Raw genomic sequence first — 25,174 nt, 5'->3', positions numbered from 1 at the left:
AATTGAGATTCATGAGTATTTCATTGATTTTACAGTTTGAATTAAGTAAAAAAGATACTTTTTAATCTCAAATGTGATACACTGATTTAAGAGATTTTTGAAGGCAAACCTATGAGCATGAGCTGAGATGGGGGAAAATGGGGATAAATTAAAAGGTGAACAGCCAGGACTTGGGGTTGAAACAGCACAAGTATTATTTATGCCATTTATGGCACAATTTCTTTTTTTAATATAGTTTCACTCTTGTTGACCAGGCTGGAGTACAATGGCACAATCTTGGCTCACCACAACCACACCTCCCAGGTTCAAGCAATTCTGCCTCAGCCTCCTGAGTAGCCGGGATTACAGGCATGTGCCACCATGCCCAGCTAATTTTTATATTTTTACTGGAGACGGAGGTTTCTCCATGTTGGTCAGGCTGGTCTTGAACTCCTGACCTCAGGTGATCCACTCACCTCGGCCTCCCAAACCGCTGGGATTACAGGTGTGAGTCACCACACCTGGAAGATTGGGATTTTTTGTTTGTTTTGAGACAGAGTCTCACTCTAGCCCAGGCTGGAGTACAGTGGTGTAATCATAGCTCACTGTAGCCTCGACCTCCTGGGCTCTAGTGATCCTCCCACCTCAGCCTCCCAGGTAGCTGGGACCACAGGCATGCAGCACCACATCCAGCTAATTTTTTTTTTTTTTTGAAACGGAATCCCACTCTGTTGCCCATGCTGGAGTGCAGTGGCACAACCTCGACTCACTGCAACCTCTGCCTCCCGGGTTCAAGCAATTCTCATGCCTTAGTCTCCCAAGTAGCTGGGATTATAGGCGCCCCTCACCATGCCTGGCTAATTTTTTTTTTTTTTTTTTAGTATTTTTAGTAGAGACAGGGTTTCACCATTTTGGCCAGGATAGTCTCGAACTCCTGATCTCAGGGGATCTGCACGCCTCAGCCTCCCAAAATGCTGGGATTACAAGTGTGAGCCACCGTGCCCAGCCTCTGGCTAATTTTTTTTTTATTTTTTTGAGATGGAGTTTTGCTCTTGTTGCCCAAGCTGGAGTGCAATGGTGCAATCTTGGCTCACTGCAACCTCCACCTCCTGGGTTCAAGTGATTCTCCTGCCTCAGCCTCCTGAGTAGCTGGGATTACGGGTGTACTCCACCACGCCTGGCTAACTTTTGCATTTTTAGTAGAGACAGGGTTTCACTGTGTTAGCCAGGATGGTCTTGATCTCCTGACCTCGTGATCTGCCCGCCTCAGCCTCCCAAAGCGCTGGTATTACAGGCATGAGCCACCACGCCCAACCTGGCCTCTGGCTAATTTTTTATTTTTTGTAGAGACGGGGTCTCACTATGTTGACCAGGCTTGTCTCAAACTTCTGGCCTCAAGGGTGATACCTCCACCTCAGCCTCACAAAGCACTGTCATTACAGGCGTAAATTACCGGCCTGGCACATTGTGTAGATTCAACTGCACATCTGAGACCAGGATACTCCTTAGAAGAGGGATCCCCAACCCCCAGGCTGTGAGCCAGTACCGGTCCATGGCCTGTTAAGAACCGGGCCACATAGCACAAGGTGAGGCCAGGTGAGTGAGCATTTGGGCTTGAACTCTGCCTCCTCTGGTATCATTGGTGGCATCAGATTCTCATTGGAGCACCAACCCTACTGTGAACTGTGCAGACAAGGGATCTAGGTTGTGCACTCCTTATGAGAATCTAATGCCTGAGGATCTGAGGTGGAATAGTTTCACCCTGAAACCACCCCTGCCTCGGTACATGGAAAAAAATGTCTTCCACAAAACCCTGGTGCCAAAAAGGTTGTGGACTGCTGCCTTAAAACATTTCAAAATTACAAATGCAATTAATATCTTTTCTTTTTCTTAAGAGACAAGTTCTCACTCCGTCCCCAGGCTGGAGTGCAGTGGTGCAATCACAGCTCACTACAGCTTCAAACTCCTGGGCTCAAGGGATCCTCCCGCCTCAGCCTCCCAAAGGTGCCAGGATTGTAGGCATGAGCCACTGCACCCGGCCCAGTATTTCTTAAGTGAGCCCAGCAGTGGAACATCTTGAAGAAATCTGGATCCATTTTGACCTTGAACCCTTCTGTGCTTGGACACAGAATAGGAATAGTGACTTGTTGAAGGAATCAGATACAATGTAAACAGGATTTGAGAAGCTCTGAGGGAGAAGGGAAATGATGTGGGAAGCCCAGATGAATACCCAATTGTCTTTCATGGGAAACAAAATTAATTCTGAATTTTCACTGCCACAGCTATTTGATATGAACTGTAGGTCATGAATAATGTTAGAGAAAGCTCCACAAAACCCAAGTAGAAAAACTGACAAGTTCACTTTCAAAAGGATTTTAAAACACATTTCTTTAATTTTAGAGAAAATATTTTTCTAAACTGAAAAAGCTGCACATGAAATACACAAGAGTGGCATACCAATAAAATATGGGAAATTGGGCACAAAATGTTCATGTGACTATGAAGGAGAAAATTCTCACATAAATAATCCTAAGCTAATTTTAGGATAAAGGATTTTCTGGCTGTTAGAGATTAAGGTATAGGGCCAATTAAAGAGAGATGTGAACAAACAAACTATCTTCCTGCTTTTTTTGTTTTTGTTTTTGTTTTTTTTTTTTTTTAGGCGGTGTCTCGCTCTGTCGCCCGGACTGGGGTGCAGTGGCCGGATCTCAGCTCACTGCAAGCTCCGCCTCCCGGGTTCACGCCATTCTCCTGCCTCAGCCTCCCGAGTAGCTGGGACTACAGGCGCCCGCCACCTCGCCAGGCTAGTTTTTTTTTTTGTATTTTTAGTAGAGACGGGGTTTCACCGTGTTAGCCAGGATGGTCTCGATCTCCTGACCTCGTGATCCGCCCGTCTCGGCCTCCCAAAGTGCTGGGAATACAGGCTTGAGCCACCGCGCCCGGCCTTTGTTTTTGTTTATAATACTCCAGCATTGGGAAGTCTGAAGGAGCATAAGAAAGACTGTTGCTGGCCGGGCGCGGTGGCTCAAGCCTGTAATCCCAGCACTTTGGGAGGCCGAGGCGGGCGGATCACGAGGTCAGGAGATTGAGACCACGGTGAAACCCCATCTCTACTGAAAATACAAAAAGTAGCCGGGCGCGGTGGCGGGAGCCTGTAGTCCCTGGTACTCTGGAGGCTGAGGCAGGAGAATGGCGTGAACCCGGGAGGCGGAGCTTGCAGTGAGCTGAGATCACCCCACTGCACTCCAGACTGGGCAACAGAGTGAGACTCCAACTCAAAAAAGAAAGAGGAAGGAAGGAGGGAAGGGGAGGGAGGGAGGGAGGGAGGGAGGGAAAGGAAGGAAGGAAGGAAGGAAGGAAGGAAGGAAGGAAAAGGAAGGAAGGAAGGAAGGAAGGAAGGAAGGAATTATGGAGGCCAGGTATGGTGGCTCACGCCTGTAATCCCAGCACTCTGGGAGGCAAAGGCAGGCGGATCATGAGGTCAGGAGATCGAGACCATCCTGGTTAACATGGTGAAACCCCGTCTCTACTAAAAATACAAAAATTAGCCAGGTGTGGTGGCACGCACCTGTAGTCCCAGCTACTTGGGAGGCTGAGGCATGAGAAACATGCAAAAAAAAAAAAAAAAGGAATTATGGATTTCTTTGATAATTTCAGTTTCTACTGACTCAACAGAAAAGCCTCCAAATTGAATCTTTTTTTTTTTTTTGAGACAGAGTCTTGCTCTGTCACCCAGGCTGGAGTGCAGGGGCAGGATCTCAGCTCACTGCAACCGCCACCTCCAGGGTTCAAGCGATTCTCCTGCCTCAGCCTCCCAAGTAGCTGGGATTACAGGCGTGCACCACCACGCCCAGCTAATTTTGTATTTTTAGTAGAGACATTATTTCTCCATGTTGCTCAGGCTGGTCTCGAACTCCCGACCTAAGGTGATCCGCCCACCTCCGCCTTCCAAAGGGCTGGGATTACAGGCGTAAGCTATCACTCCCGGCGGAACCAATTTTTAAAAGAAAAGTACAAGCCGAGTGCAGTGGTTTAGGCCTGTAATCTCAGAGCTTTGGGAGGTGAAGGCAGGAGGATTGCTTGAATTCCAGTGATCAGGTCAGGAATTTGAGACCAGCCTGGGCAACACAGCAAGACTGCATCTCCGAAAACAAAAAAGAAGTACAGGCCGGGCGCAGTGGCTCACACCTGTAATCCCAGCACTTTGGGAGGCCGAGGTGGGCGGTTCACGAGGTCAGGAGATCGAGACCATCCTGGCTAACACGGTGAAACCCAGTCTCTTAAAAAATACAAAAAATTAGCCGGGAATGGTGGCAGTACCTGTAGTCCCAGCTACTCTGGAGGCTGAGGCAGGAGAATGGCGGGAATCCAGGAGGCGGAGCTTGCAGAGCCCAGATCAGGCCACTGCACTCCAGCTTGGGCAACAGAGCAAGACTCCATCTCAAAAAAAAAAAAAAAGTACAATGGCTTAAGAAAGATTGTGTAATTGGACATTACGGTCAGTAGAATACAAATTATGTGACTTTTTAATAACATAATTAGTAACTTTGCTGAAATGAAGACGATAAAACAATTTTTATGGAAGAAATATATAATAATTTAGAAATTATGAAGTCTTCACTAAGCAATGCTGCCTGCCCATGACCAGAGCAGGTGGACATGCCCAGCAGCGACTCACTTCAGTCATCTCTAATGTTTTGCTGACTTCCGATCAGATAAAAGCCATCACTTTAGGGATGTCTTTAAACGTAAGCATCATGAAACGTCCTTTCATAGCAAGATGTTAAGGTGGCAGGACGGACCACATTTCCCTGACCCTTGTCAGCCTGAGTGACTGCTTTTATTTGAGATGGAGTTTCGCTCTGTCGCCCAGGCAGGAGTGCGGTGGTGCCATCTCGGCTCACTGCAACCTCCGCCGCCCGGGTTCAAGCGATTCCCCTGCCTCAGCGTCCCGAGTAGCTGGGATTACAGGCGCGCGCCACTACCCCGGACTAATTTTTTTTTTTTATTAGATACTGGGTTTCACCATGTTGGCCAGGCTGGTCTCGAACTCCTGACCTCAAATGATCCGCCCGCCTCGGCCTCCCAAAGTGCTGGGATTACAGGCCTGAGCCATCGCGCTTGGCCGTGACTGCTTTTAAATGCTTGCACTCCGATGGAAGACGTTGACGGGGGCCTCCCGATGCCAGGGCCGGGCTGCCACCCCCTCCCGCCCCAGACAGCAGGACTGGGCTCTGAGCCGAGAGCAGAAGCAGCTGGCGGCTGGCAGCGCGACCGTGGGACCTACTGTGAGCCGCCACGACCCTCCTTGACTCGCCGTGACCCATCGTGATCCGCTGTGATCCTCCTTAAACTGCGGTGACCCACTGTCACCCATCGTGACCCGCCGTAACTCTGGGGTTGTTTGCTGCTTGCTGCCCGAGCCTGGGCGTCCCCGTGGGCGCGGGTGACAGCGCACGGGTTTGGGACGACAACCCGGGCTCCTCATCGCGGCCGGAATCCAGACGGCTGCAGAGCGAGGTCTGCGGATTCCGGGGTGGAACCCCGGGAGGGAAGGGGAACCGAGGGAGACGCCGCAGCGTGAGCCCGCCTGGCCCCAGCGCCCACGAGGCTGAGACGGCGCTTCCCAAGCGGCTTTGCGGCCGCGGACTCCAAGTCCCAGCAGCGCCCGGGACGCTGCGCGCCCCCGGGACTCCATTTCCCAGAGTGCCCCGCCCCAGCTTCCCCCCCCCCCCCGACCCCGCCCCCCACCTGGCGTCGCGCGTACTCGGAGCACACCCGGCCGGAAGCCGCTGTTGGGGGGCCGGCGGTGGGGCTGGACGCAGGTGAGGTGGCACCGGACTCAGCCTCACCCTGGGCCCTGGATACTCCGTGAGAGTCAGGGAACGCTGTGGGGGTCTGGGATCGAGGGGCGTGGGGGCAGCCTGGGGCCGTGGTAGGGGGTCCGGCTGTGGTGAGATCTCCTTGCGTGCTTGGGAGCCACGCGATGCCTGCGCAGGGCCCCCTCCCGTAAGAGCTGGTCCTGGGGCTCTGCCGCAGAGCCCGAGCAGGTTTTCGGCTCCCAGTATAGGATCCTTGAGGGTGGCTGCGCCCCAAGGCCTGTCCTGCCCTGGAGGAATCTGGCTGGCCAGGGCTCTCCAGGACCACCAGCCAGCCTCAAGTGGGCGTGGGCTGCACACAGGCGCCGCTTCGTGCCTGTCCCTAGCATGCGGGCTTTGGCTGCAAGCCGTGTTAACGACTTGCGCCAGGAGCCCCAGTCCTAGGGTTGTCTGCCTCCCCTCTTATCAGCCAGAGGGGAGAAGAATGGACCTTTTATCGGCCCAGTGGGGGGTCGTGGGTTGGGACCAGCTGCTCTGGGCTGGTTGGTAGCTCAGGACCCCGAGGACCCCTGAGTAGGCTGAGGGCTCCCTGGGGAACAGGGCTGCGACGAGGGGGTGCCTCTGTCCAGCTGGGTCTTTCTGGTTGCCAGTGGACTATGTCCCCACCCTGAGGGCCTCACTCTGTGCCAGTTGCCACAGAAGAGTGAGGTTCCAAAGGATGGGAGCATAATGGCCTCGGCCTCCCACAATTTGACACTACAGGTGCAACTGACATGGGTGAACCCCAGGGTTCCATGCGGATTCTAGTGACAGGGGGCTCTGGGCTGGTAGGCAAAGCCATCCAGAAGGTAGTAGCAGATGGAGCTGGACTTCCTGGAGAGGACTGGGTGTTTGTCTCCTCCAAAGACGCCGATCTCACGTGAGTGAGCCCATCCCGAGATCAGCCCTCCTCCCCATCCTACCCCTGACCCCAGAACTAAGAGCTCCAGGCTGGGCCTGTTCCTGAGTCTAGCAGTAGCTGTGTGTCTGGGTCCTTCCTGCCAGGTGGCTGGCCTGGCCTGGGTGTGCTTGGCTGTGTTCCTGGACCAACACCCTCCCATCTCTTCCTGGAAGCCTGCACCCTCACACCAGCCAGGCCCTGGGGCCACCCTCCCTTTTCACTGTTCCTCCTGCCATAGTCCCACCCAGTCCCTGCGCTCAGCACCTAACCCTGGAGTGCTGGTTCCCTCCAGAGCCTCTTGACAGCCTGGCTCCCCACAGGGATGCAGCACAGACCCGCGCCCTGTTTGAGAAGGTCCGACCCACGCATGTCATCCATCTTGCTGCAATGGTGGGGGGCCTGTTCCGGAATATCAAATACAATTTGGACTTCTGGGTAAGTGAGGGTGGCCCAGCAAGCACTGGAAACCAGGATCCCAGGTTCTGGGAACTTCCTGGCGGCCTTCCCACTCTCGCAGGCCCACATTCCCACACCAGGAAGTCCCTGAGGATCAGGGCTTGGCACAGCCTGGTGGGGGCAGCCCCTGAGGGACCCCTAGTCACTCACACTTGGTACTGTGGACAGAGGGGCAATGCAGGTGGACCTGGAGGCACTTGGCCCACAAGGAAAAGCCATGGAGCTGACCTGCAGCATTGAGAAGCTGAAAGGAGCCAGAGGCCACGTGGGACTAGGAGCTGGTTCCTGCCCCCTGAGTCCCCAGGGCCTCTGGAGCCTCTGGCTCCCAGGACTGTACTGGCCCAGCTTCCCTGAGCTGGGCCCACCGCACGCTCCGGGGTGCAGGGGTGTAAACAGAGCTCTGTGCATCTGCTACCTGTGCCTGGGGGAAGGGGGCGTGGTGTAAGAGCCCTGCCATGGCTAGCTGTGTCCCGGAGGGTTCACCCCACAGGTCTCTAGGCAGCAGCCTTGCCTTAGCTGGCTTTGCTAAGTGCAGGAGGCACTAGGGTCAGCAGAGGCTCAGACCAGATTCTGCCCAAGAGCCCTGTCACCCCAGAGCCCTCCTTGTCGATGTCTCGGCCTTCCCAGCAGGCTGCCTGGCCACCACCTCTCCCTTCTCCCAAGACCAGTCCCAGTGCTCCAGCCATGCCATGTCTAGTTCATGCACAGGAAGTGGGGCTTGCGGAGGGGACCTGCAAGGGCAGGCTTCATTAATCCTGGGAGGCAGAGCCAGATGGGAGCTCCTCTAGGGTGGTGAAGTAGACTGCCCTGTTCCCCATGTAGTGGAAGCCCCAGCCCAGGGCCAGATTGGGCTCCTTCCCAGCTTCCACTACCTGCCCTGACCTCAGCAGCCTCCTGTGTGGGGCCCATCCCTGAGCTGGGGGTGTGGTTTTCTCCTCACACTGGAAGGCAGAGCCAGCCCCTCCTCCAGCCTTGGTGGGGCTGGAGAGCAGTGGTGTCTGTAAGCCCAAAGGCTTCACCTTGTCCCAAAAGGGTTAGGATGGGCATGTTTGGGTCCTACCATGGCTGAAGGGCCAGGGTATATCTCCACTTCTGCATCTGGAGGAGCAAGTAAGGGCTAGGATCTGAGCTGGGGAGCCTGATCGGTCCCCACCTCACCCTGCAGAGGAAAAATGTGCACATCAACGACAACGTCCTGCACTCGGCCTTCGAGGTGGGCGCCTGCAAGGTGGTGTCCTGCCTGTCCACCTGTATCTTCCCTGACAAGACGACCTACCCGATAGACGAGACCATGGTGAGGGGCGGGGCCTGGCTGTGGGCGGGGCTGGGGAGCCTGTGGGCGGGGCCAGAAAGTAGTGGCCTCTGCCTCTCCCGCCCCCGCAGATCCACAATGGGCCGCCCCACAGCAGCAATTTTGGGTACTCGTATGCCAAGAGGATGATCGACGTGCAGAACAGGTCCTCACACCCGCCCTGCTGAGGCCCAGCCAGGAGTGGGGGAGAGGGCCCCCAGGGGCGGGTGGGGCCGGCCGGGTCGGGTCTTCGTGCCAGCCTCAGTAAGAGGCCAGCAGCAGCCTGGGGTGGGATCGCGGGCCCAGGACGAGGGCAGGAGACACTGTGCCTCCGCAGGGCCTACTTCCAGCAGTACGGCTGCACCTTCACCGCTGTCATCCCCACCAATGTCTTTGGGCCCCACGACAACTTCAACATCGAGGATGGCCATGTGCTGCCTGGCCTCATCCACAAGGTGCACCTGGCCAAGAGTGAGTGCGTCCACCCGACGGGGTTCCAGGGTTCAGCTCGAGAGGAGGTGACCCAGTGCCTCTGACACCTGCTCCCTCCCCGAATCTGCAGGCAGCGGCTCGGCCCTGACGGTGTGGGGTACCGGGAAGCCGCGGAGGCAGTTCATATACTCGCTGGTGTGTAAAGGAAGGCATAGCTCTCCCCAGAGAACTTGCCCCTGCTGGGCTGTCGGGGAGGCGGTGCAGGAGGGAGCCTCAGACCAGGAGAGTCTGGGCTGAGCTCCAAGAGGAACCATCTCTGGTTCTCGTGAGGCACCATAGCCTCCTGTTTCCAGGAGTCACTGGTGTAGCTCTGAGCTCCCAGGGAGAAAGGAGGGACCCCTGGTCCCCAGGCTGAGCCCCCACCGAACAAGGACAACAGTATGGACTCCCCGGCAGGGGTGTTTGGGAGAGGGGACCTGTGGCTATACCTATGGTCTCTTGACCCTACCTGTCTGACCTGTAGGACCTGGCCCAGCTCTTTATCTGGGTCCTGCGGGAGTACAATGAAGTGGAGCCCATCATCCTCTCAGGTGGGCACCGCAGCCCTCAGCCCCCTTCCTCCATGGTGGGACAGGATCCAAGGCTGTCCTGGGAGGCTGGCTGAGGGGTGGGAGCAGGAATATTCATGAGCAGTTGGGGGGCAGCAAGGGGAGGCCTGACCCGGTGGCTCCCCACAGTGGGCGAGGAAGATGAGGTCTCCATCAAGGAGGCAGCCGAGGCGGTGGTGGACGCCATGGACTTCCATGGGGAGGTCACCGTATCCTCTGGCTCCAGTGTTGGGGGTTGGACGGGGGCCCCTTGGCAGGCTCCATGTGCTCCCGGCACAGGGCCAGCGTGGGTGAGACACTGTGGAGGGAGGATGCCCACCCTGGCAGGCGGAGGAGCTCTGCTGTGATCCCTGGGAATGGCAGAGGTTCAAGGGCAAGCTGCGGGGGCTGGGAGTGGAGGTGCTCCTCGCTGTGGCCTTGACCAAGCATGCAGTTTGATACAACCAAGTCGGATGGGCAGCTGAAGAAGACAGCCAGTAACAGCAAGCTGAGGACCTACCTGCCCGACTTCCGGTTCACACCTTTCAAGCAGGGTGAGCCCCGACCCCACAGCCCTCCACGTGGTGGCCCCCACACCTGCTGGCCTGCCCCAGCCTCTCCTTCATGCTCCCTACCAGGGCAGAGGTGAGGCACCCCCCTCAGAGCCTATACTGCCCTGGAGGTGGGACACCAAAGCTCAGAGGGGTGACTTCCCTGTCCCTGGGACTCCCCCCACTTCCTCCCATGTGGCCCTGGCCCTCCCTGCCCATGGCCCTCACCTGCCCACCTCTGCAGCGGTGAAGGAGACCTGTGCTTGGTTCACTGACAACTACGAGCAGGCCCGGAAATGAGGCTGGAAGGCAGGAGCAGGTACCAGCGGACCATCGGCTGGCAGAGCCACCACCCATCAACCCTGCCAGGAGCTGAGGGCACCACCTGGGCCCACATTCCATCCGCTCTGCAGCCCCAAGCATCTATCCAGTGGGGCCCCCATTCACATCAGTCCTCAGGGAAACCAGGGCCCGGGCAGGCCCGGTGCTTTGCTCCCCACACTGGCCCCCGGCCTTGCGCATGTCCACTCTGATCCTGTGTCCCACTTCCTGGGAGCCAATAAACTGCATTTTCACAGGCCTGGGCTTGGCAGCTCTGTGCTGAGCCATGCCCCACACCCAGGTACTGCCCCCGAGCCTGGCCAGCCCTGGTACCCACTGTCCCCCTGGCTTGCTGTTCAGCCCCCTGAGAGCTGGTGACCCCCTGGGGTGGAAAGGCTGCAGAAGCTGGAGATGGAAAGGCACGCATGTGGGCAGGCAGCAGGCAGGCAGCAATGAGACTGGCGTGGACAAGGATGTGCAGGGCAGGGTCAGTCCTAGCCCCTCCACATGTGGCCACCTGCAGGCCTGAGTAACTTGAGCTCACTAGGGCCTCCCTGCCTCAGCCTGAGAGCTGTGGGGAAACGTCTAGTGTGCCAGAAACATCTAGTGAGCCAGCCAAGCTGGGCCCACGGGTGGATCTGAGGGCAGGCTGATGATTCGGTGGCTCAGGCTTCCCCTGGCCTGGCCCCTCATCTCTGTGGCTCTCAGGCTTGGGTGTGGGTCCCCACCTGGCCTCGTCCCATGGAGAGGGACAGCTGCCTGCTGGACAGGTCAGCTCCAGTCACCAGAGGTGGGGTGTCATTTCTTCCCCCCCCTTCTCAGAGCGCAGACAGCAAAGTCCAGAATGGTTCCCAGGACAGTGCCTCACCCAGGCAGGGTGGTGCTGGGGTATGGACCAGGAGCACTGGGCTCCAGGCCCCAGCTTGCCCGTCACCCCCTTTCTCAGCACCTTGTACAGAGGGAGCCTCTAGGCTAGAACCCTCTGGTCCCCCATGCCTAGGACCCAGACACCCTCCCTGGCTCCTGGCCCAGCCCTGGGCTCGCCTCTTCTCAGGGTCCCTCTCCTGGGCGCCCTGTGCTGTCTTCACACACAGGATGCCTTCTGGCTGCAGGTAGTGCTTGCTGCTTCACTTCTTCCTTTGTTAATTTGGGCAGCACTGGTGTGTCCTCCCTGTCCCGGCACTGAGTCCAGACCTGTGTCCTGCACCCAGCCAACCACTCACCTTATCTGTCACTGCCCCTTTGTGTCAGGCAAGCCAAGGTGTCCTCTAGGCCTCCCCCGAGACTGGCCTCCTCTTGGGTCAAGGCCTCCCCACCTTTTAGGCCCCAGCTGAGGTGGCCCAGCCTCCAAACACCTTCCCTGACAGCACCATCTCAGCCCCTCTCTGAGCATCCACCCTGCCCTGCTGGGATTGTTTGTCTGCAAACTTCTGGGAGTCCCGCCTCAACCCCTACCCCTCATGCCAACATCCCAGGACCTGGAGCTCCAGGAGGTGGGTTGGCCTCGTTCACAGTGTATCCCCTGGCACCAGCCCTTTGTGGATAAAGGCTCTGCCCATGTGGGGGTTCAGGAAAGGCCTCCTGGAGAGGGTGGTGCCTGTGTGGCCACTTGGATCTGCCAGGTGAGGAACAGTGGGAAGAAGCCCAGCCAAGAGCAGAGGTGCCCTGGACACAAGCCATGGGTGGCTGGGTGTCCAGGTCAGCTGAGGGCTCCCAACGGATGTTCAGAAGCCCGGCTCGGCATGGGACGGAGAAGCTGAACAGGACTGGGCCTTCTTTTACTCACTGTGGCCCTGGGCACTCAGCCAGCACCCCTCCTTCACCTCAACTCAGTGTACTTGTTTATGATGAGCTTTGTCCTTATGTATGACGGCATGGCACTGGATGCCTCTGGCCCCTTTCACCTCCCCATAGCCTGGGTCCCAAGCCATCACTGGCCCAGGGGGCCTGGGAGAAAATCCAGGGAGTCTGTGTGGGAAGGGGCTGGCAGGATCCAAGGTAGCAGGAGAGACAGCTGCTGACACTGTACGCTGGTGCAAAGTGTCCACCACCCACATTTCTTGGCCACGGTGGCCGAAGCAGCCTCCTGGTGGCTTTCTATCCTTCTCTGTCATTTGCTTCAGAGCCTTGACACTCTGGCCGTCCTTCGTGTGTGCTGACTGTAGTCCGTCTACACAGCCAACAAGCAGGGCTGCAGGATGGGGTCCAGCCTGTCCCATCTGCTGCTGTGGGGTGGCCTTGCCCAGGCCCAGAGCAGGGCCCAGAGGCTGCAGCTGCACAGTAAATGTTGAATCAATGAGAGGATTTCATTACTGAAGAGCTTAGAAAATGTCAAAGGCTTCAGAAGAAAATAACATCTGTAACATGCGGCCTTAGATTGGATGATGAAAACAAAATCGCACTCAGACCTTCAAGCCTTATTTTCCTTGTGTCATTAAAAATGACGCCCCCTCCTTCCCGACTGTCCCCTCCCCTTCCCGTCGATCTCAGGCCCCTGAACCCGGCCAGCTCTCCGTGACCTGGGCCTCCACCCCTCGTGCTTCCCCGCGGCTCCACCGTCTGTCGTCGGCTGGACCTCAGTGACCGCACCCTCCGGACCAGCCCCGCAACCCGCTTCGCGACCCCTCCCCTCCGGAAAAAGCAAGAGCCGGTCCTCGCACGCCCGACCGGGACCCCTCGGCGCTCCGCCGGCCCCGCCCCCAGTTTCCCTCAGCCAATGGACAGAGAGGCCTAGCCTCTTCGGGCCAATAAGCAGCGAGAGGCGGGGTTCCCGCGCCTTGCGAACCAGTCGAGTGCGGACAAAAAGCCGGCTGGAGCGGGGCGACAAGATGGCGGCTGCGGGGCCGGCTACGCGGCGCGTGGGCTTCGTGGGCGCGGGCCGCATGGCGGGGGCCATCGCGCAGGGCCTCATCAGAGCAGGTGGGGCGGCGCGGGGCTGGGTCTGCGGCCTGGCGTGGGAGTAGCCCTGTGGGAGGTGTCCTGCCGCGAGAGTGGGGCCGGAGGCGCGAGCCCAGCCACTCGGGTCTCAGCTCCGCTGGGTGCAGCCGGAGTCACCCCTGTTTCCTCTTACTTTTTTGACGTGGCTGCGGGAAGATTTGAGTTACACGTGGCTAGGTGCCGCTTCCGTGACCGGCTTCCTGGCCGCGTGGCCTTGGCCAGGCTCACCTCTTCCAGCCTCTGATGTTCTCTTTGCGCGCCAGCCCCTCTCCGAGCAGCAGGGCTTCTCTCCCAGACACCTTAGCTCTAGGGACACCTGGGCCAGACCATCCATCCTGTGCCAGTAGCACCCCCATGTTGTGACAGCCAAAAAATGCCTCCAGACACTGCCGAATGTCCCCTGGGTCGGGGGAGGAGACAGGTAAAGTCATCCCCTGTTGAGAAACACTGCTTTATGGCCGGGATATTTATGCTGACCATATACTTCTCCAGGGATTTAGAAGCCTCTCTGCAGATTGTGGGTAGGGAGAGCTGGGTGACTCTTGGCTCTCTGCCTTCAGCCATACTTCAGGGTCCAGAAGAATCAAGATCCATCAGGAAATAGCTTACTGTGAGTTTTACCTGTGAAACCCGGCAGTACCACATGCCTCCCAGAGCTGTACCGGTTAAATGAGACAATATGTCTAATGTTGAGCCTAGTACTGGTGTGTATGGCTGGCACTGTCATGATTAGTTGCTGTGGGTTTAGGTTGTAGTATACACTTCTGTCTTCCTGTTCGACCTTACCAAAATCTAACCCAATCTCTCCACCCCTCTACCCCACAGAAGCAGATGATTTCTACCAAGTAGGCATTTAGCCTATTCTTGGACATCCCAGCGCAGACTCTCCCTCCCGAGGAACCTGGGCCCCCATTGGGCCCTCTGTGGCCAATCAGCTGCCTTTGTACCCACCACACTCCCCCAAGGCCTGGTGTTCCTCTTCTGCTCCAGGCAGCCTTCCCTTCCCTGGAGACAGAGGCCCCAGGGATCTGTGTCCTCACCAACGAGGCCAGCTCCTGGCCTCCACACCCAGCAGCAGTCAGGGGCATTGACTGCCAAGTAGAATCAATGGATATGATTGCCTGGGCCCAGTGAATGGTGCATCCTGCTTTGGGTTCCTGAGGCCAGGAGGGGCCCCATAATGGGCCCGGCGTGGCTGAGCCTGAGAGGCCAGGTGAGCTCCTCCCTCTCCTCTCACTGCCATCCTATCCCATCCCCTCACCAACCCCTCTTCCTTTTCCTTTCTTTCCAGGAAAAGTGGAAGCTCAGCACATAGTGGCCAGTGCACCAACAGACAGGAACTTATGTCACTTTCAAGTGAGCATAGAGCCCAGGTTCTTCATACCCTCCAGAGCCCAGGATAGCTCTTGATTCCTGTCCCACTAAGACATTTATTAAAGCCAGAGATGGGTGGTTTATTTAGCTGAAGTTTGGAGACTGGCTGGTCTGGGCTGGGGAAAGGGAGATGAGAGGCCAGGAGGAAAGTAAGGTTGTGGAGGGCCAAAGCAAAGTGTTTGTGTGTGTGTGTGTATGCGCGCGAGTGCATGCATGTGCACGTGTGTATATGTGAGTGCATGCTCACGTGCGTTTGCACGTGTAGTGTGTGTATGTCACTGTGTGTGTGTACATGTGTGTGTGAGTGCATGCTCGTGAGTACATGCATGTGCACCTATGTGGTCGTGAGTGCATTCATGTGCACGTATGTGCTCGTGTGTGCACACGCACATGTGTATGAGTGCGTGCGTGTACACGAGTGCATGCTCGTGAGTGGGTGTGTGTACACGTGTGTGCTCGTGAGTGCATGCGTGTGTATGTGTGTGTACATGTGTGCTCATGAGTGCATGCATGTGCACGTGTGTATTTGTGCTCGTGAGTACGTGTCTGCACGTGTGTATATGTGAATGCATGCTCGTGAGTGCATGCGTGTGTATGTGTGTGCTCATGAGTGCATGCATGTGCACGTGTGTATGTGTGCTCAGTACATGTGTCTGCACGTGTGTATATGTGAGTACATGCTCGTGAGTGCATGCATGTGCATGTGTGTGTGTGCATGCTGGGGTGGTGGTCACAGACATTTCCTGCGGATGGAGGGCTCAGGGCTTGGGAAGGCGCTGACATCAGGATGGCCTGTGAGGAGCAGGGTTAGTCTGGGTGAGTCTTGGGCATTGGAGAAGTTGGGGTGTTCTAGACACTTGCAATGGGAGAGACCCATGCAGTGGGACCCATGGGCATGTGTGGCCTCCAGCAGGAAGGGCTGTGGTGGAGAGGGTGTGCCACTCACACAGCCCCTGAGGCCTGGTCCTGGTGTCCCTGGCACAGGCTCTGGGTTGCCAGACCACCCACTCCAACCAGGAGGTGCTGCAGAGCTGCCTGCTCGTCATCTTTGCCACCAAGCCCCACATCCTGCCAGCTGTCCTGGCAGAGGTGGCTCCTGTGGTCACTGCTGAACACATCTTGGTGTCCGTGGCTGCTGGGGTGTCTCTGAGCACCCTGGAGGAGGTGAGTGTCCCTTGGGCTAAGGCCTTGATCCCAGCATAGGCTCTGCTGGCCGGGCTTGGGTGGCAGGTAGCCCCCCAGAGAGCCTGAGGTGGCCAGGTGGCCCACCTGGGTCAAGTGTCTGGGCTTAGGGTTCCCTCCTGGTGCTGTACCTGGGAGGCAGATGCTGGAGGCCTCCCAGCAGGGCCCAGTCCTACAGACTCCCTGATTCTGACCTCTCTCCGGCCAGCTGCTGCCCCCAAACACACGGGTGCTGCGCGTCTTGCCCAACCTGCCCTGTGTGGTCCAGGAAGGGGCCATGGTGATGGCGCGGGGCCGCCACGTGGGGAGCAGCGAGACCAAGGTCCTGCAGCATCTGCTGGAGGCCTGTGGGCGGTGTGAGGAGGTGCCTGAAGCCTACGTCGACATCCACACTGGCCTCAGTGGCAGTGGCGTGGCCTTCGTGAGTATTGCCTCATCCATCCCCCGCCCCACCCTTGGCAAAGAGGGGCCCACCCAAGTCCCTCTGACAGCCTCTGCCCTCAGAGTCCAACCTTGAGGCCTGCATGGTTGGTCTCCAGGCCCACTGGGAGCTCTGCTTGTCCCTGGGACTTCACTGCCCTGGGGATCTTCGAGACCAGCCCCTTTGCAGACCCTTGGGCTCAGGCCTTAGTTCGGGCCATCCATGGCTAGTGCTCTGGGCCTTGTTCCTGAAGGTTCTGAGCCCCCAGGCTCTGACACCTATCCCCCCCCCCCCCATGCTGCTGCTACAGGTGTGTGCATTCTCTGAGGCCCTGGCCGAAGGCGCTGTCAAGATGGGCATGCCCAGCAGCCTGGCCCACCGCATCGCTGCCCAGACCCTGCTGGTGAGTGAGGGTGGCCTCTGGGGAACATTGGGAAGGCCCAGGCCTGTACCACTTCCAGCAGGCAGGGAAACAGCAGGCTCTAGAAGCTGGGGCCAAAGTTGGGGGATGCAACAAGGCAGGCTGCACAGTGGGGACCGGGCTACCTCCCCCGGTCACCAGGCTCTAACACTCTCCTCAGGGGACGGCCAAGATGCTGCTGCATGAGGGCCAACACCCAGCCCAGCTGCGCTCAGATGTGTGCACCCCGGGTGGCACCACCATCTATGGGCTCCATGCCCTGGAGCAGGGCGGGCTGCGAGCAGCCACCATGAGCGCTGTGGAGGCCGCCACCTGCCGGGCCAGGGAGCTCAGCAGAAAGTAGGCTGGGCTCTGGCCATCCTTGCCTACCTTTGTGCCCCCACCTCTCCCTGTGCCCCTTCCCCTGAGGACTGTGGCTCCCTCCCTCCTGCATGAGGGTCTCCTACCACTCCTTCTCCCCCCACACAGGGAAATGCAGGGGGCAGGACTTGAGAGGTTCCAGCAGGCAGGGGAGCCCTGACTAGTGGGGACACTCCTCTTTCCCTGGTAAGCAGAAGGCACCGTGGTGGTTGCCCCGCCCCTTGCTGCAGTGAGCCCTCCTCGCTGCAACATAGGTTCTGAGGGGCCCAAGAGATGGCATCTTGGTCAGTTGCCCACATGGGCAAGTTGTTCATGGTTAAGGCCATGAACAGAACTTATGGTAACAGGCATGGCTGGCCCAGTGCCTGGTCTGGAACCGGGGCTTGCCTTTGGCTTTCCAGGTGGCTCCATGCAGCTACAGCCAGGCCAGCTGCCTCATCTCAGCTCTAGGGGGCATGAGCCATATGGGGTCTACACAAGAGACCCTCTCCCCTGCAGTAAAGCCAGGGGCCCTGGCCTGCTGTGGGTGGGGCCCCCACAGGGAGCTGGAGCCTGCCCTGCAGCCCAGAGAAGCGGGTGCCTGTGGTGGGTGTACTCGTCCTCTGCTGAAGAGGAGGAACTGCTGGGCCAGGTCTTCAGCAGTGCTGGGGTGGCACCAGGCGGGCAGTGGTAGGTGGGGCGGCTTGAGGTCTGAGAGGGTGGCCCTGGCCAGCCAGGACAAATGCAGACCCCTGGCTTTAGTTGGGATGCAGTCTCCCTCTTTCCTCCTGATTCTAAGCTCCTGACAAGTGGCCGGTGGCTCTGGGCCTCCTGCCCCTCACCTAGGTCAGGGGTCCTGGAATGCCCCGTGGCTCTGGCACCACTACACTGGCCTCTGACAGCAGGACTTGTCCTCTCCACATGTCCCTAAAAGACAGCAGGTCAGGAAAGCCAGGACTTGGGGGAGAAGCAAAGCTCCAGGATTGAAGGCTAGGGTTCTAGGGCCTTTGGGTGGGGAGGGCCCAGGCCAGGCAGTCTCAGCTCCATCCCCTGCCCCACAAGATTCACCTGCACCTCCAGTCCCACGCTGGCCCCCACTGCTGCAGCTCAGCTTCCACCCAGCAGCCTCTGGAGGCGAGGTGGGGAGCATGCCCTCAGCGAGGCTGGGCAGCGGGTTCTGCTGTGCCATCTCCCTGTGTGCCTGGGCAGATCAATCCCCCAGTGCAAAACAGGGCTAAGGGCACCTGCAGGACAGCAGCACGCTCCATCCTTCATGCTCAGCTGCCTCTGTGGTGACAGACATCTGCCCTCCACCTGCTCCCTCACTCCCCCGAGCCTAGCCCATCCGTAAGCTCCCTCCCCCGCCTGGTTCCCGGGGCAGGCTGACTCAGTCCACTACTTGGTCCAAGCCTGGCCCTGGCACTTGTCAGGGTCAGCCTAAGGAGATGGGAATAAAGATGCCGGAGAGCACCAAGTGAGCTGATGTTTCACCAGAGGTGAATAAAACCAAGTTCCGGGCCAGGCCCAGTGGCTCATGTCTGTAATCCTAGCACTTTGGGAGGCCAAGGCGGGCGGATCACGAGGTTGGGAGTTCAAGACCAGCCTGACCAACATGGAGAAACCCCATCTCTACTAAAATACAAAATTAACCGGATATGGTGGCGTGTGTCTGTGATCCCTGCTATTTGGGAGGCTGAGGCAGGAGAATTGCCTGAACCCAGGATGCAGACGTTGCAGAGAGCCAAGATTGCCCCATTGCACTCCAGCCTGGGTGACAGCAAGACTCTGTCTTAGGGAAAAAAAAAAGGTCCAATGCCTGCCCCATCTAAGCTGAGGCCCACAACCTTGGTCAAGGACAGGTGTCAGGTAGTGAGGGTGCAGGCCCCATGCCTGCTGCAGGCCTCTACATCACCTGGGGGCTTTGTTGGGCATGGAATAGTCTCCCCTGCACAGTTACCCCAGGGGACGGTGTGCCAAGCCTGGGCAGGTCTGGGAGCCTGGGGTCTGGCACAGGTGGCCCCCTAAAGGAACGTAGACCGCCCTTCTGAGGGCCACCTGCGTTCACTCTGAGCCCATCTGCAAGGAGAAGTCATTGATTTTGAGCCCACACCTGTCTCCCCCGGGACCTCGGACAGCCCTAGGTACTAGGTGAGCTCAGTTCGGGAGGTGGAGAGCCCAATCCAGCCACTCCTGGCCCAGCTGGTGAGGACCTGTGACAAAGACACAGGCTTAGGTTCTCAGGGCACGGCAGGGAGCATCGTGGTCAGCCAGGCCTCCCCTGTGCCTTTTACTGCCAGGCAAAAACGGTTCTTTAAGATAGAAAACGATGGATATGATTATGGTATCTTTAATCAGTGTTGCAGTTTTATGCCCTGTGCCCCGATTAATCTAGGGGGTATTCCTGATCCAAGCATTGGATCAAGAGTTAAAAAATACGACTTCAAAACAGAGATGCTCATAAAGCGGACATGTCCAGCCTTTATTAGATAAAGCCACTGGGCCCATCTGACCAGGCAAGCTCAGCTGTAAACAAGCTCGCCAGTTAGAGGAAGGGCCTCAACAGAGCATGACCCTGCAAGCCCAGGGACTCTGACGTGCCATTGGGGTTGCTCCCCATGGGCATCTCAACTAGGTAGGTAAGGGGTTGGGATCCCTGCAGGACCACCCCCTAGTCTAGGGGTGTCCCCCTTCCTTTCCCACCACATTGTGATGTTTCATCCGCAGCTCAGCGGACATCCAGGGGTCCCCTAAGCCTGCAGGTCCCTGGGCCAAGGCAGTGGCCTTATCCCCCTGAAAATGCAGGTCGGGTGGTTTCAACAAAACCTGCGCTCATCTTGCCCTCCTCAGCACCTTCCCTTCTCCAGCCGCGCCAAGCCCAGGAGCTCCGATGACGCTGACGGTGACACAGGGATCACTAGCTGGAAGAGCAGTGAACAGGAGCTGGGGGCTCTTGTGGGCCATCCGAGCTGAGGACAGCTGGCTGCACCTCCGAGGCCACAGGCACCCCTGCCCACCCCTGTGCCTGCAGGGAATGTGCAGAATCTGCCAGTGAGAGACCAGGCCCCGCAGGCAGCCATGGCTGTTAGAGAAAGTAGACGTAGCCTCACCCCACCCTGCCGTCTGCCCACAGCCAGGACCCCGCAGGCAGCGGCAACCGTGCAGCTTTGGGAAAGAACACTTGGCCTCCCAAAGGGTTCCACCACCCCCGGGGTCCACTACAGCCACCAACCCCGGGGTCTTCCCATCACTTCAGACACTGAGCAGAACCCAGAGAGGGTTAGTGAGCTGCAGGCAGGGCTGGGACAGGGCCCCAGGTTCCAGCCCAGGATAGCAGGGATCCATGGCTGGCACTGCCCACGGGACCAGGCGTGGGCAGAGCAGCCTTCTCAGCAGCAGGGCCCAGCAGCTGAGCCTCTGCCGCATAGCACCCTGTGCTAGCACACCCCGTGCTAGGGAGATGCTTTTTAAGCCCTGTTTAGGGGTGTTCCCCTCCTAGTAAATGCCAGCAGGCAGATCCACTCTTGGTAGGCTTCTGGTGTCCCCACCAGCTTGCACCTGCTTTTTTTTTTTTTTTTTTTTGAGACGGAATCTCGTTGTCTCCCAGACTGGAGTGCAATGGTGTCATCTCGGCTCACTGCAACCTCTGCCTCCCGGCTTCAAGCATTTCTCCTGCCTCAGCCTCCCGAGTAGCTGGGGTTACAGGCACCTGCAACCATGCCCAGCTAATTTTTGTATTTTCAGCAGAGATGGGGTTTTCACCACGTTGGGCAGGCTAGTCTTGAACTCCTGACCTCAGGGGATCTACCCGCCTCAGCCTCCTAAAGTGCTGGGATTACAGGCGTGAGCCACTGCGCCCGGCCTCTTTTTTCTTATAGCAAAAATTAGTGCTGCCTTATTTATAGAAAGTGACCGTCCAGGTACTGGGGGACAGGCCAGAGCCACCCCAATGAGAGGAGCGGGCCTGCCAGTACCGATGCCAGCGTCCTGGTACCCAGGCCAACAAAAGGGCTGAGATGGGAAGAAAGGTTGGAGATGAAAGCCTCACAAAAGAGGCAGCGGCAATGAGTAGCTGGGCTGAAGGGCAGCACCAGGAGCTGCCCAGGCTGCGGACAAGGCCCAGGTGTGCAGCCCTCACTGGCACCGTGGCCAGTGAAGTCAGCTCCTCCTCAGAGCCTTGGAGGCAGGCCTGGCAGAGCAGAGGTGGTGTCCCCGCCTTGGGTGCCTGGGCCCCTGGAAGGTGCTGGCCCAAATGTCTCAGGCTTTCTGCAGCCCATCCCCAGCAGTTCAGGCCAGAGGCTCTTCCTGTAGGTGGGGGTGGCCTCATGGGCTCAGCAGGCATGCCTGGAGCTGCTGCCCTGAGCTCTGCTCAGGGAGTCTGTTTCTTCTTCCCAAAACTTCCACACCCTCGCTGAGCTCTCAGATTTTGAGACAGAGATACATACATATATATGTATGTGTTGCTTGACTTGGAGACAGTTCCAAGGAACTGCTTGTTCTTGGACCTGTATAGAAGTCACTTTTGGGGGACATTCCCTGCAGTTGCCCCACTGCCAAGCTGGTGCACAGCCCTTCCCTTCCCTGTGCAAACCTCCAGGCTGCCCTGCACTCCACAACTCCGGGTTTTCAAGGTTCCCACTGCTAGGAGGACACTGGAGGCAGGTGGGGATGAGGGGCCAACACCTGGAGGCAAGCAGGCCAGCTCCCTGCCCCTCACACCAGCTCAGGCAGCATCTCTGCAAAGGCATTTCCCACCCTACCTGGGGAGGCATGGGCATCCCCGGCCCCAGTCCAACTAGGACTCTAGGTCTAGACCTGGCCGGAGCAGAACAGAACCAGGTTGGACAGGCCCTGGGACCCTTTACTCCCTTCCAACTAGGCCTCCCAGGAGCAGCTTGTCAGCCACATCCTTGGCAGTCCCGGGAGGCAGAAAAGTCCGAGGGTGGGGAGAAGAGCCCACAGACGGTGGTACTGCATATTGACCTGGTGGCTGTCAGTGCCAGGGCCTGCTTCCAGGTATGTCAAGTGGCTCTGGGCCCTGGGACTGGAAAAAATGGTCTGTGGCTGATGAGGAAGCGGGGGAAACCCTCCTGCCATTGGACAAGTCACCAGGGCGCAAATCCAGGCAGCTGCCAATCCCATGGAGTAAGAGATCTGTTCAGACCAGAGTTTTCTTAGGGAAAACTAAAAATCCAAGGAAACCGAACTCTACATCTCGCGGTTGCACCCGGAACCTATGGAAACCCCGAATACGGGGCTCTATCCCTCCCTACTCCACAGTGATGCTCCAGTACTTTGGGCCTCTGACCTCCATAGCAACCGCAGGGCGGCCCGAGACCAGCCCACCTGGCCCCCGTTCTCACGGCCCCTCTGAAGAGTATCTTTAAAAACAGATTTAATGTGTTTAAAAAAAAATAGAACCAAGTGGTGTGCTTTGCCACTGAGATGATTGCGCTGTGGCTCTGGGGCCACATAGCACCAGGGCTCGACAGCAGACAGGAGTGTCGGCCCTCATCCAGTGCATTCGACTGGTGCAGGGGTGGAGGCCCAGCCCCACAGGGGCCAGAGCGGGAACACAGTCACCTGTTCCCACAGGTGCTGTGCCTTGTATGCCCCGCATATGTGCCTGCCCTGAGAGGAGAATGGGCCGGGCCTCTTCCAGCTGGGCCCCCAGGAGACTGGGGTGCCAGTGAGGCAGGGCAACCTCTCACCAACAGAGCTCCTCCAAGCCAGGCTGGACTTGGATTCCTGGAACCCCCTGTACCCATGGGGTGGGCTACCCCGGGGGAGGGGAGATGGGAGACTGTGTGTGTCCCCTCCCTCCAAGTGCAGCAGGAGAAAGGTCACTGGGCTGGCCTGGTCACACACCGTCATAGGGACCTGCTGGGGTATGCCCGATGCCCCCCAGCCTCCGGGCCATGCTGATGAGTGAGCGCAGCTGCACCAGCCTCAGTGGCCCCACCTCTCTGGGGTCCTGGCTCTCCAGCCACCGCAGAGCTGTCTCTAGCCCGCGCACGGCCTCCCCGGCAGTGGGCACTGAGGCCCCTCCATACTCGGTGGCCTCCTCCTCCTCCTCTCCTCCCCCAATGGCAGAAGGCAGGCTGGCTGGGGCCAGAGGGGCTGCAGGGGGCAGGGCTGGGCCCACCTCCTCCCGGCAGCCCTCGGGCGGACCCCCATCATCGTCCAGATGCAGCCACTCTGCAACCTCCTCGGGAGCCAGGCACTTGTAGGCCAGAGCTGCCAGGTGAGTGAGGTCGCTGAGCACCCTGCTGTGCTCGGCAGCTTCCTCGGCCTGGGCCGGCTGCCCAGCACTGTCCTCGCCCCGCCGGGGCTCGAAGGCGGCCCTCAGGCCCAGCAGCCAGCAGCGCTCAATGCTGCCCGCCTGCACCAGGTCCCAGGAGAGGCCGGCCAGGTAGAGCATGTCCTTGAGCATGAAGCTGCGCATGAAGTCCAGCGGGGAGCCGCTGGCGCAGGACACAGCCAACCGTAGCAGCTCGCGCTTGTACAGCTGCTTGAAGGCGGCCACCACGCCCTGCTCCAGCGGTGCGGGAATGTGTGCCCGGCTGCTGCCTTTGGACAGGAACAGCACCCGCACAGCGCCATCCGGTGTCTGCAGCTCCTCCGGGGGGCCGAGGGGCTCCGGCCTGCACCGCACGGGGGCATCCTCGCTGTCCTCCAGGGCGGGCATACTGGCAGCTGGGCTTGGGCAGGGCGGGTGGGCCACTAGCAGCACGGCCTTCTGCTGCAGGCAGCTTCGGCGCAGGTAGCGTTTGACGCCCGGGACAAATTCCTCAAAGAACCAGCCCCGCAGCAGCGGACGGCTGAGCCAGGCGTCGGGGCTGTAGCGGTAGGAGGCCGGGAACTTGTCCTGGTTGTGGTGGCGCAGGCTGGGCGGGTCCGGCAGCCGCCCGATGACCAGCGGCTTCAGCTTGTGGCTGCCGGTCAGGTTGGCGGCCAGCAGCACCGTTACGCGGTCGCCCCGCCATCGCCGGCCGCAGCCCCCTGCTCCAGGGTCCCCTGCGCCCGGGGGCGCAGCCTGCTCCGGAAGCAGCTTCCAGTAGAGGCCTGTGACGTTGGCGTTGTAGATCTGTTCGTCGCCGTAGCCGCCCTCGGCGGGGGGCGGCGGGACCGGGGCGCGGTCGGGCAGGGGGCCGGCGCCGGAGGGCAGCGCGGGCTCCTCCTTGACTGGCGGGCCGGGCGCGGGGCCCGGGGCGAGGGGCCCGGCCTCGCCGTAGAAGCGCTGGCTGGAGATGCCGTGGCGCTTCTGCCAGCGCCAGAACCAGCCGTGGCTGGCCTTGAAGGTGCACTCGGGCCCGTAGATCTGGCGCGCGAAGGCCTCGGCCTGCGCCTGGATGAGCGGCCCAGACAGCGGCACCCCGTGCTGGCGCAGTGCCAGGAACCAGGCGTACACGGCGCGGTCGATCTCCTCCTCGTTGGCCAGCCGCATCTTCTTGCGCTGAGTGCCCACCTCGCCGCCCAACTGCTCCAGGAACCAGCGCAGCTTGGGCTCGTCCTTGAGCCAGCCGCGCAGCGTCCCACCGGGCACGCCGAAGTCGCGGCACACACTGGCCTGCCGCTCGCCGCCCTTGACGCGCTCGATGGCCTGCAGCTTGTCCTTGATGGAGTAGGCCTTGCGGAAGGCCATCTTCACGGCCACGCGGGGCCGCGGCCCGGGCGCGGGGGGCGGTGGCCGTGCAGTGGGGACGGGGGCCGGGGCGGGCGCGGAGGGCCCGGGCGGGGGACGGCGGCCACGGCGCGGGACCGGGCCGGCCGGGGGTCCCGCGGGGTACATGGCGGCGGCGGCCAGACCGGTGCCGCGGGTCTCGGGAGCCACACGCCCGGCCGCTCGGGGCGGGGCACTCGGGGGCGGGGCCGCGCGGGTCCCTCCCCTTTGTCCCGCAGCTTGGCGGGCGCACGCGCGCTAACCCAGCCCGGCCCCGCCCCGCCCCGCGCCTGCGCGCTGGCCACCTCGTGCGTCACTCGGCGCGTGCCGGCCTCCGGCCCCGCCCCACCGGCGACACCACTGGCCTCGAGACGCAGGGGGGCGCGGGCGCAGCTGCCCGTTCCCAGCACTTGTGCAGACTCCTTCGCGGAACAGCGGCCTCCGCAGTCGTCTCCAACGGAATT

At 59.3% G+C, this 25,174-nt stretch overlaps 3 protein-coding genes and 1 pseudogene across 7 annotated transcripts; 2 read left to right on the top strand and 2 right to left on the bottom strand.

The window, feature by feature from the left end:
* The window catches only part of LOC117079092, a 45,690-nt pseudogene extending 40,223 nt beyond the window's left edge, over nucleotides 1-5,467 (bottom strand).
* Nucleotides 5,468-5,649: 182 nt separating this feature from the next.
* On the top strand, nucleotides 5,650-10,635 carry TSTA3 (tissue specific transplantation antigen P35B). Of its 3 annotated transcripts, none has more exons than XM_033202340.1 (11): nucleotides 5,650-5,804; nucleotides 6,561-6,717; nucleotides 7,059-7,173; nucleotides 8,360-8,488; nucleotides 8,578-8,651; nucleotides 8,823-8,956; nucleotides 9,048-9,112; nucleotides 9,441-9,507; nucleotides 9,655-9,734; nucleotides 9,959-10,058; nucleotides 10,300-10,635. In XM_033202340.1, the coding sequence occupies exons 2-11, from the start codon at nucleotides 6,572-6,574 to the stop codon at nucleotides 10,353-10,355; spliced, it is 966 nt and encodes a 321-aa protein (XP_033058231.1). In that variant the 5' UTR covers nucleotides 5,650-5,804; nucleotides 6,561-6,571; the 3' UTR covers nucleotides 10,356-10,635. The 3 variants fall into 3 exon arrangements, with proteins under 3 accessions (XP_033058231.1, XP_033058232.1, XP_033058230.1); XM_033202341.1 differs by having other exon boundaries at nucleotides 5,735-5,850; XM_033202339.1 differs by having other exon boundaries at nucleotides 5,777-5,850; nucleotides 9,959-10,149.
* A 123-nt stretch (nucleotides 10,636-10,758) lies between these two features.
* On the top strand, nucleotides 10,759-18,574 carry PYCR3 (pyrroline-5-carboxylate reductase 3). 3 transcript variants are annotated; one of them, XM_033202343.1, is made up of 7 exons: nucleotides 10,759-13,295; nucleotides 13,806-13,923; nucleotides 14,139-14,526; nucleotides 15,672-15,851; nucleotides 16,078-16,290; nucleotides 16,601-16,693; nucleotides 16,872-18,572. In XM_033202343.1, the coding sequence occupies exons 3-7, from the start codon at nucleotides 14,494-14,496 to the stop codon at nucleotides 17,052-17,054; spliced, it is 702 nt and encodes a 233-aa protein (XP_033058234.1). In that variant the 5' UTR covers nucleotides 10,759-13,295; nucleotides 13,806-13,923; nucleotides 14,139-14,493; the 3' UTR covers nucleotides 17,055-18,572. The 3 variants fall into 3 exon arrangements, with proteins under 3 accessions (XP_033058234.1, XP_033058233.1, XP_033058235.1); XM_033202342.1 differs by lacking the exons at nucleotides 13,806-13,923; nucleotides 14,139-14,526 and adding an exon at nucleotides 14,605-14,669; XM_033202344.1 differs by lacking the exons at nucleotides 13,806-13,923; nucleotides 14,139-14,526 and having other exon boundaries at nucleotides 13,157-13,295; nucleotides 16,872-18,574.
* Nucleotides 18,575-19,502: 928 nt separating this feature from the next.
* TIGD5 (tigger transposable element derived 5) lies at nucleotides 19,503-24,903 on the bottom strand. The gene has a single exon (XM_033202336.1). It carries the CDS (start codon nucleotides 24,837-24,839, stop codon nucleotides 22,908-22,910), a length of 1,932 nt encoding a protein of 643 aa, XP_033058227.1. The 5' UTR covers nucleotides 24,840-24,903; the 3' UTR covers nucleotides 19,503-22,907.
* Between the last annotated feature and the right edge of the window lie 271 nt (nucleotides 24,904-25,174).

Source organism: Trachypithecus francoisi, unplaced genomic scaffold (genome assembly GCF_009764315.1).
Source record: "Trachypithecus francoisi isolate TF-2019V2 unplaced genomic scaffold, Tfra_2.0 Lachesis_group7, whole genome shotgun sequence".
Taxonomy (NCBI): domain Eukaryota; kingdom Metazoa; phylum Chordata; class Mammalia; order Primates; family Cercopithecidae; genus Trachypithecus; species Trachypithecus francoisi.
This window is presented reverse-complemented; position numbering and strand designations above follow the sequence as displayed.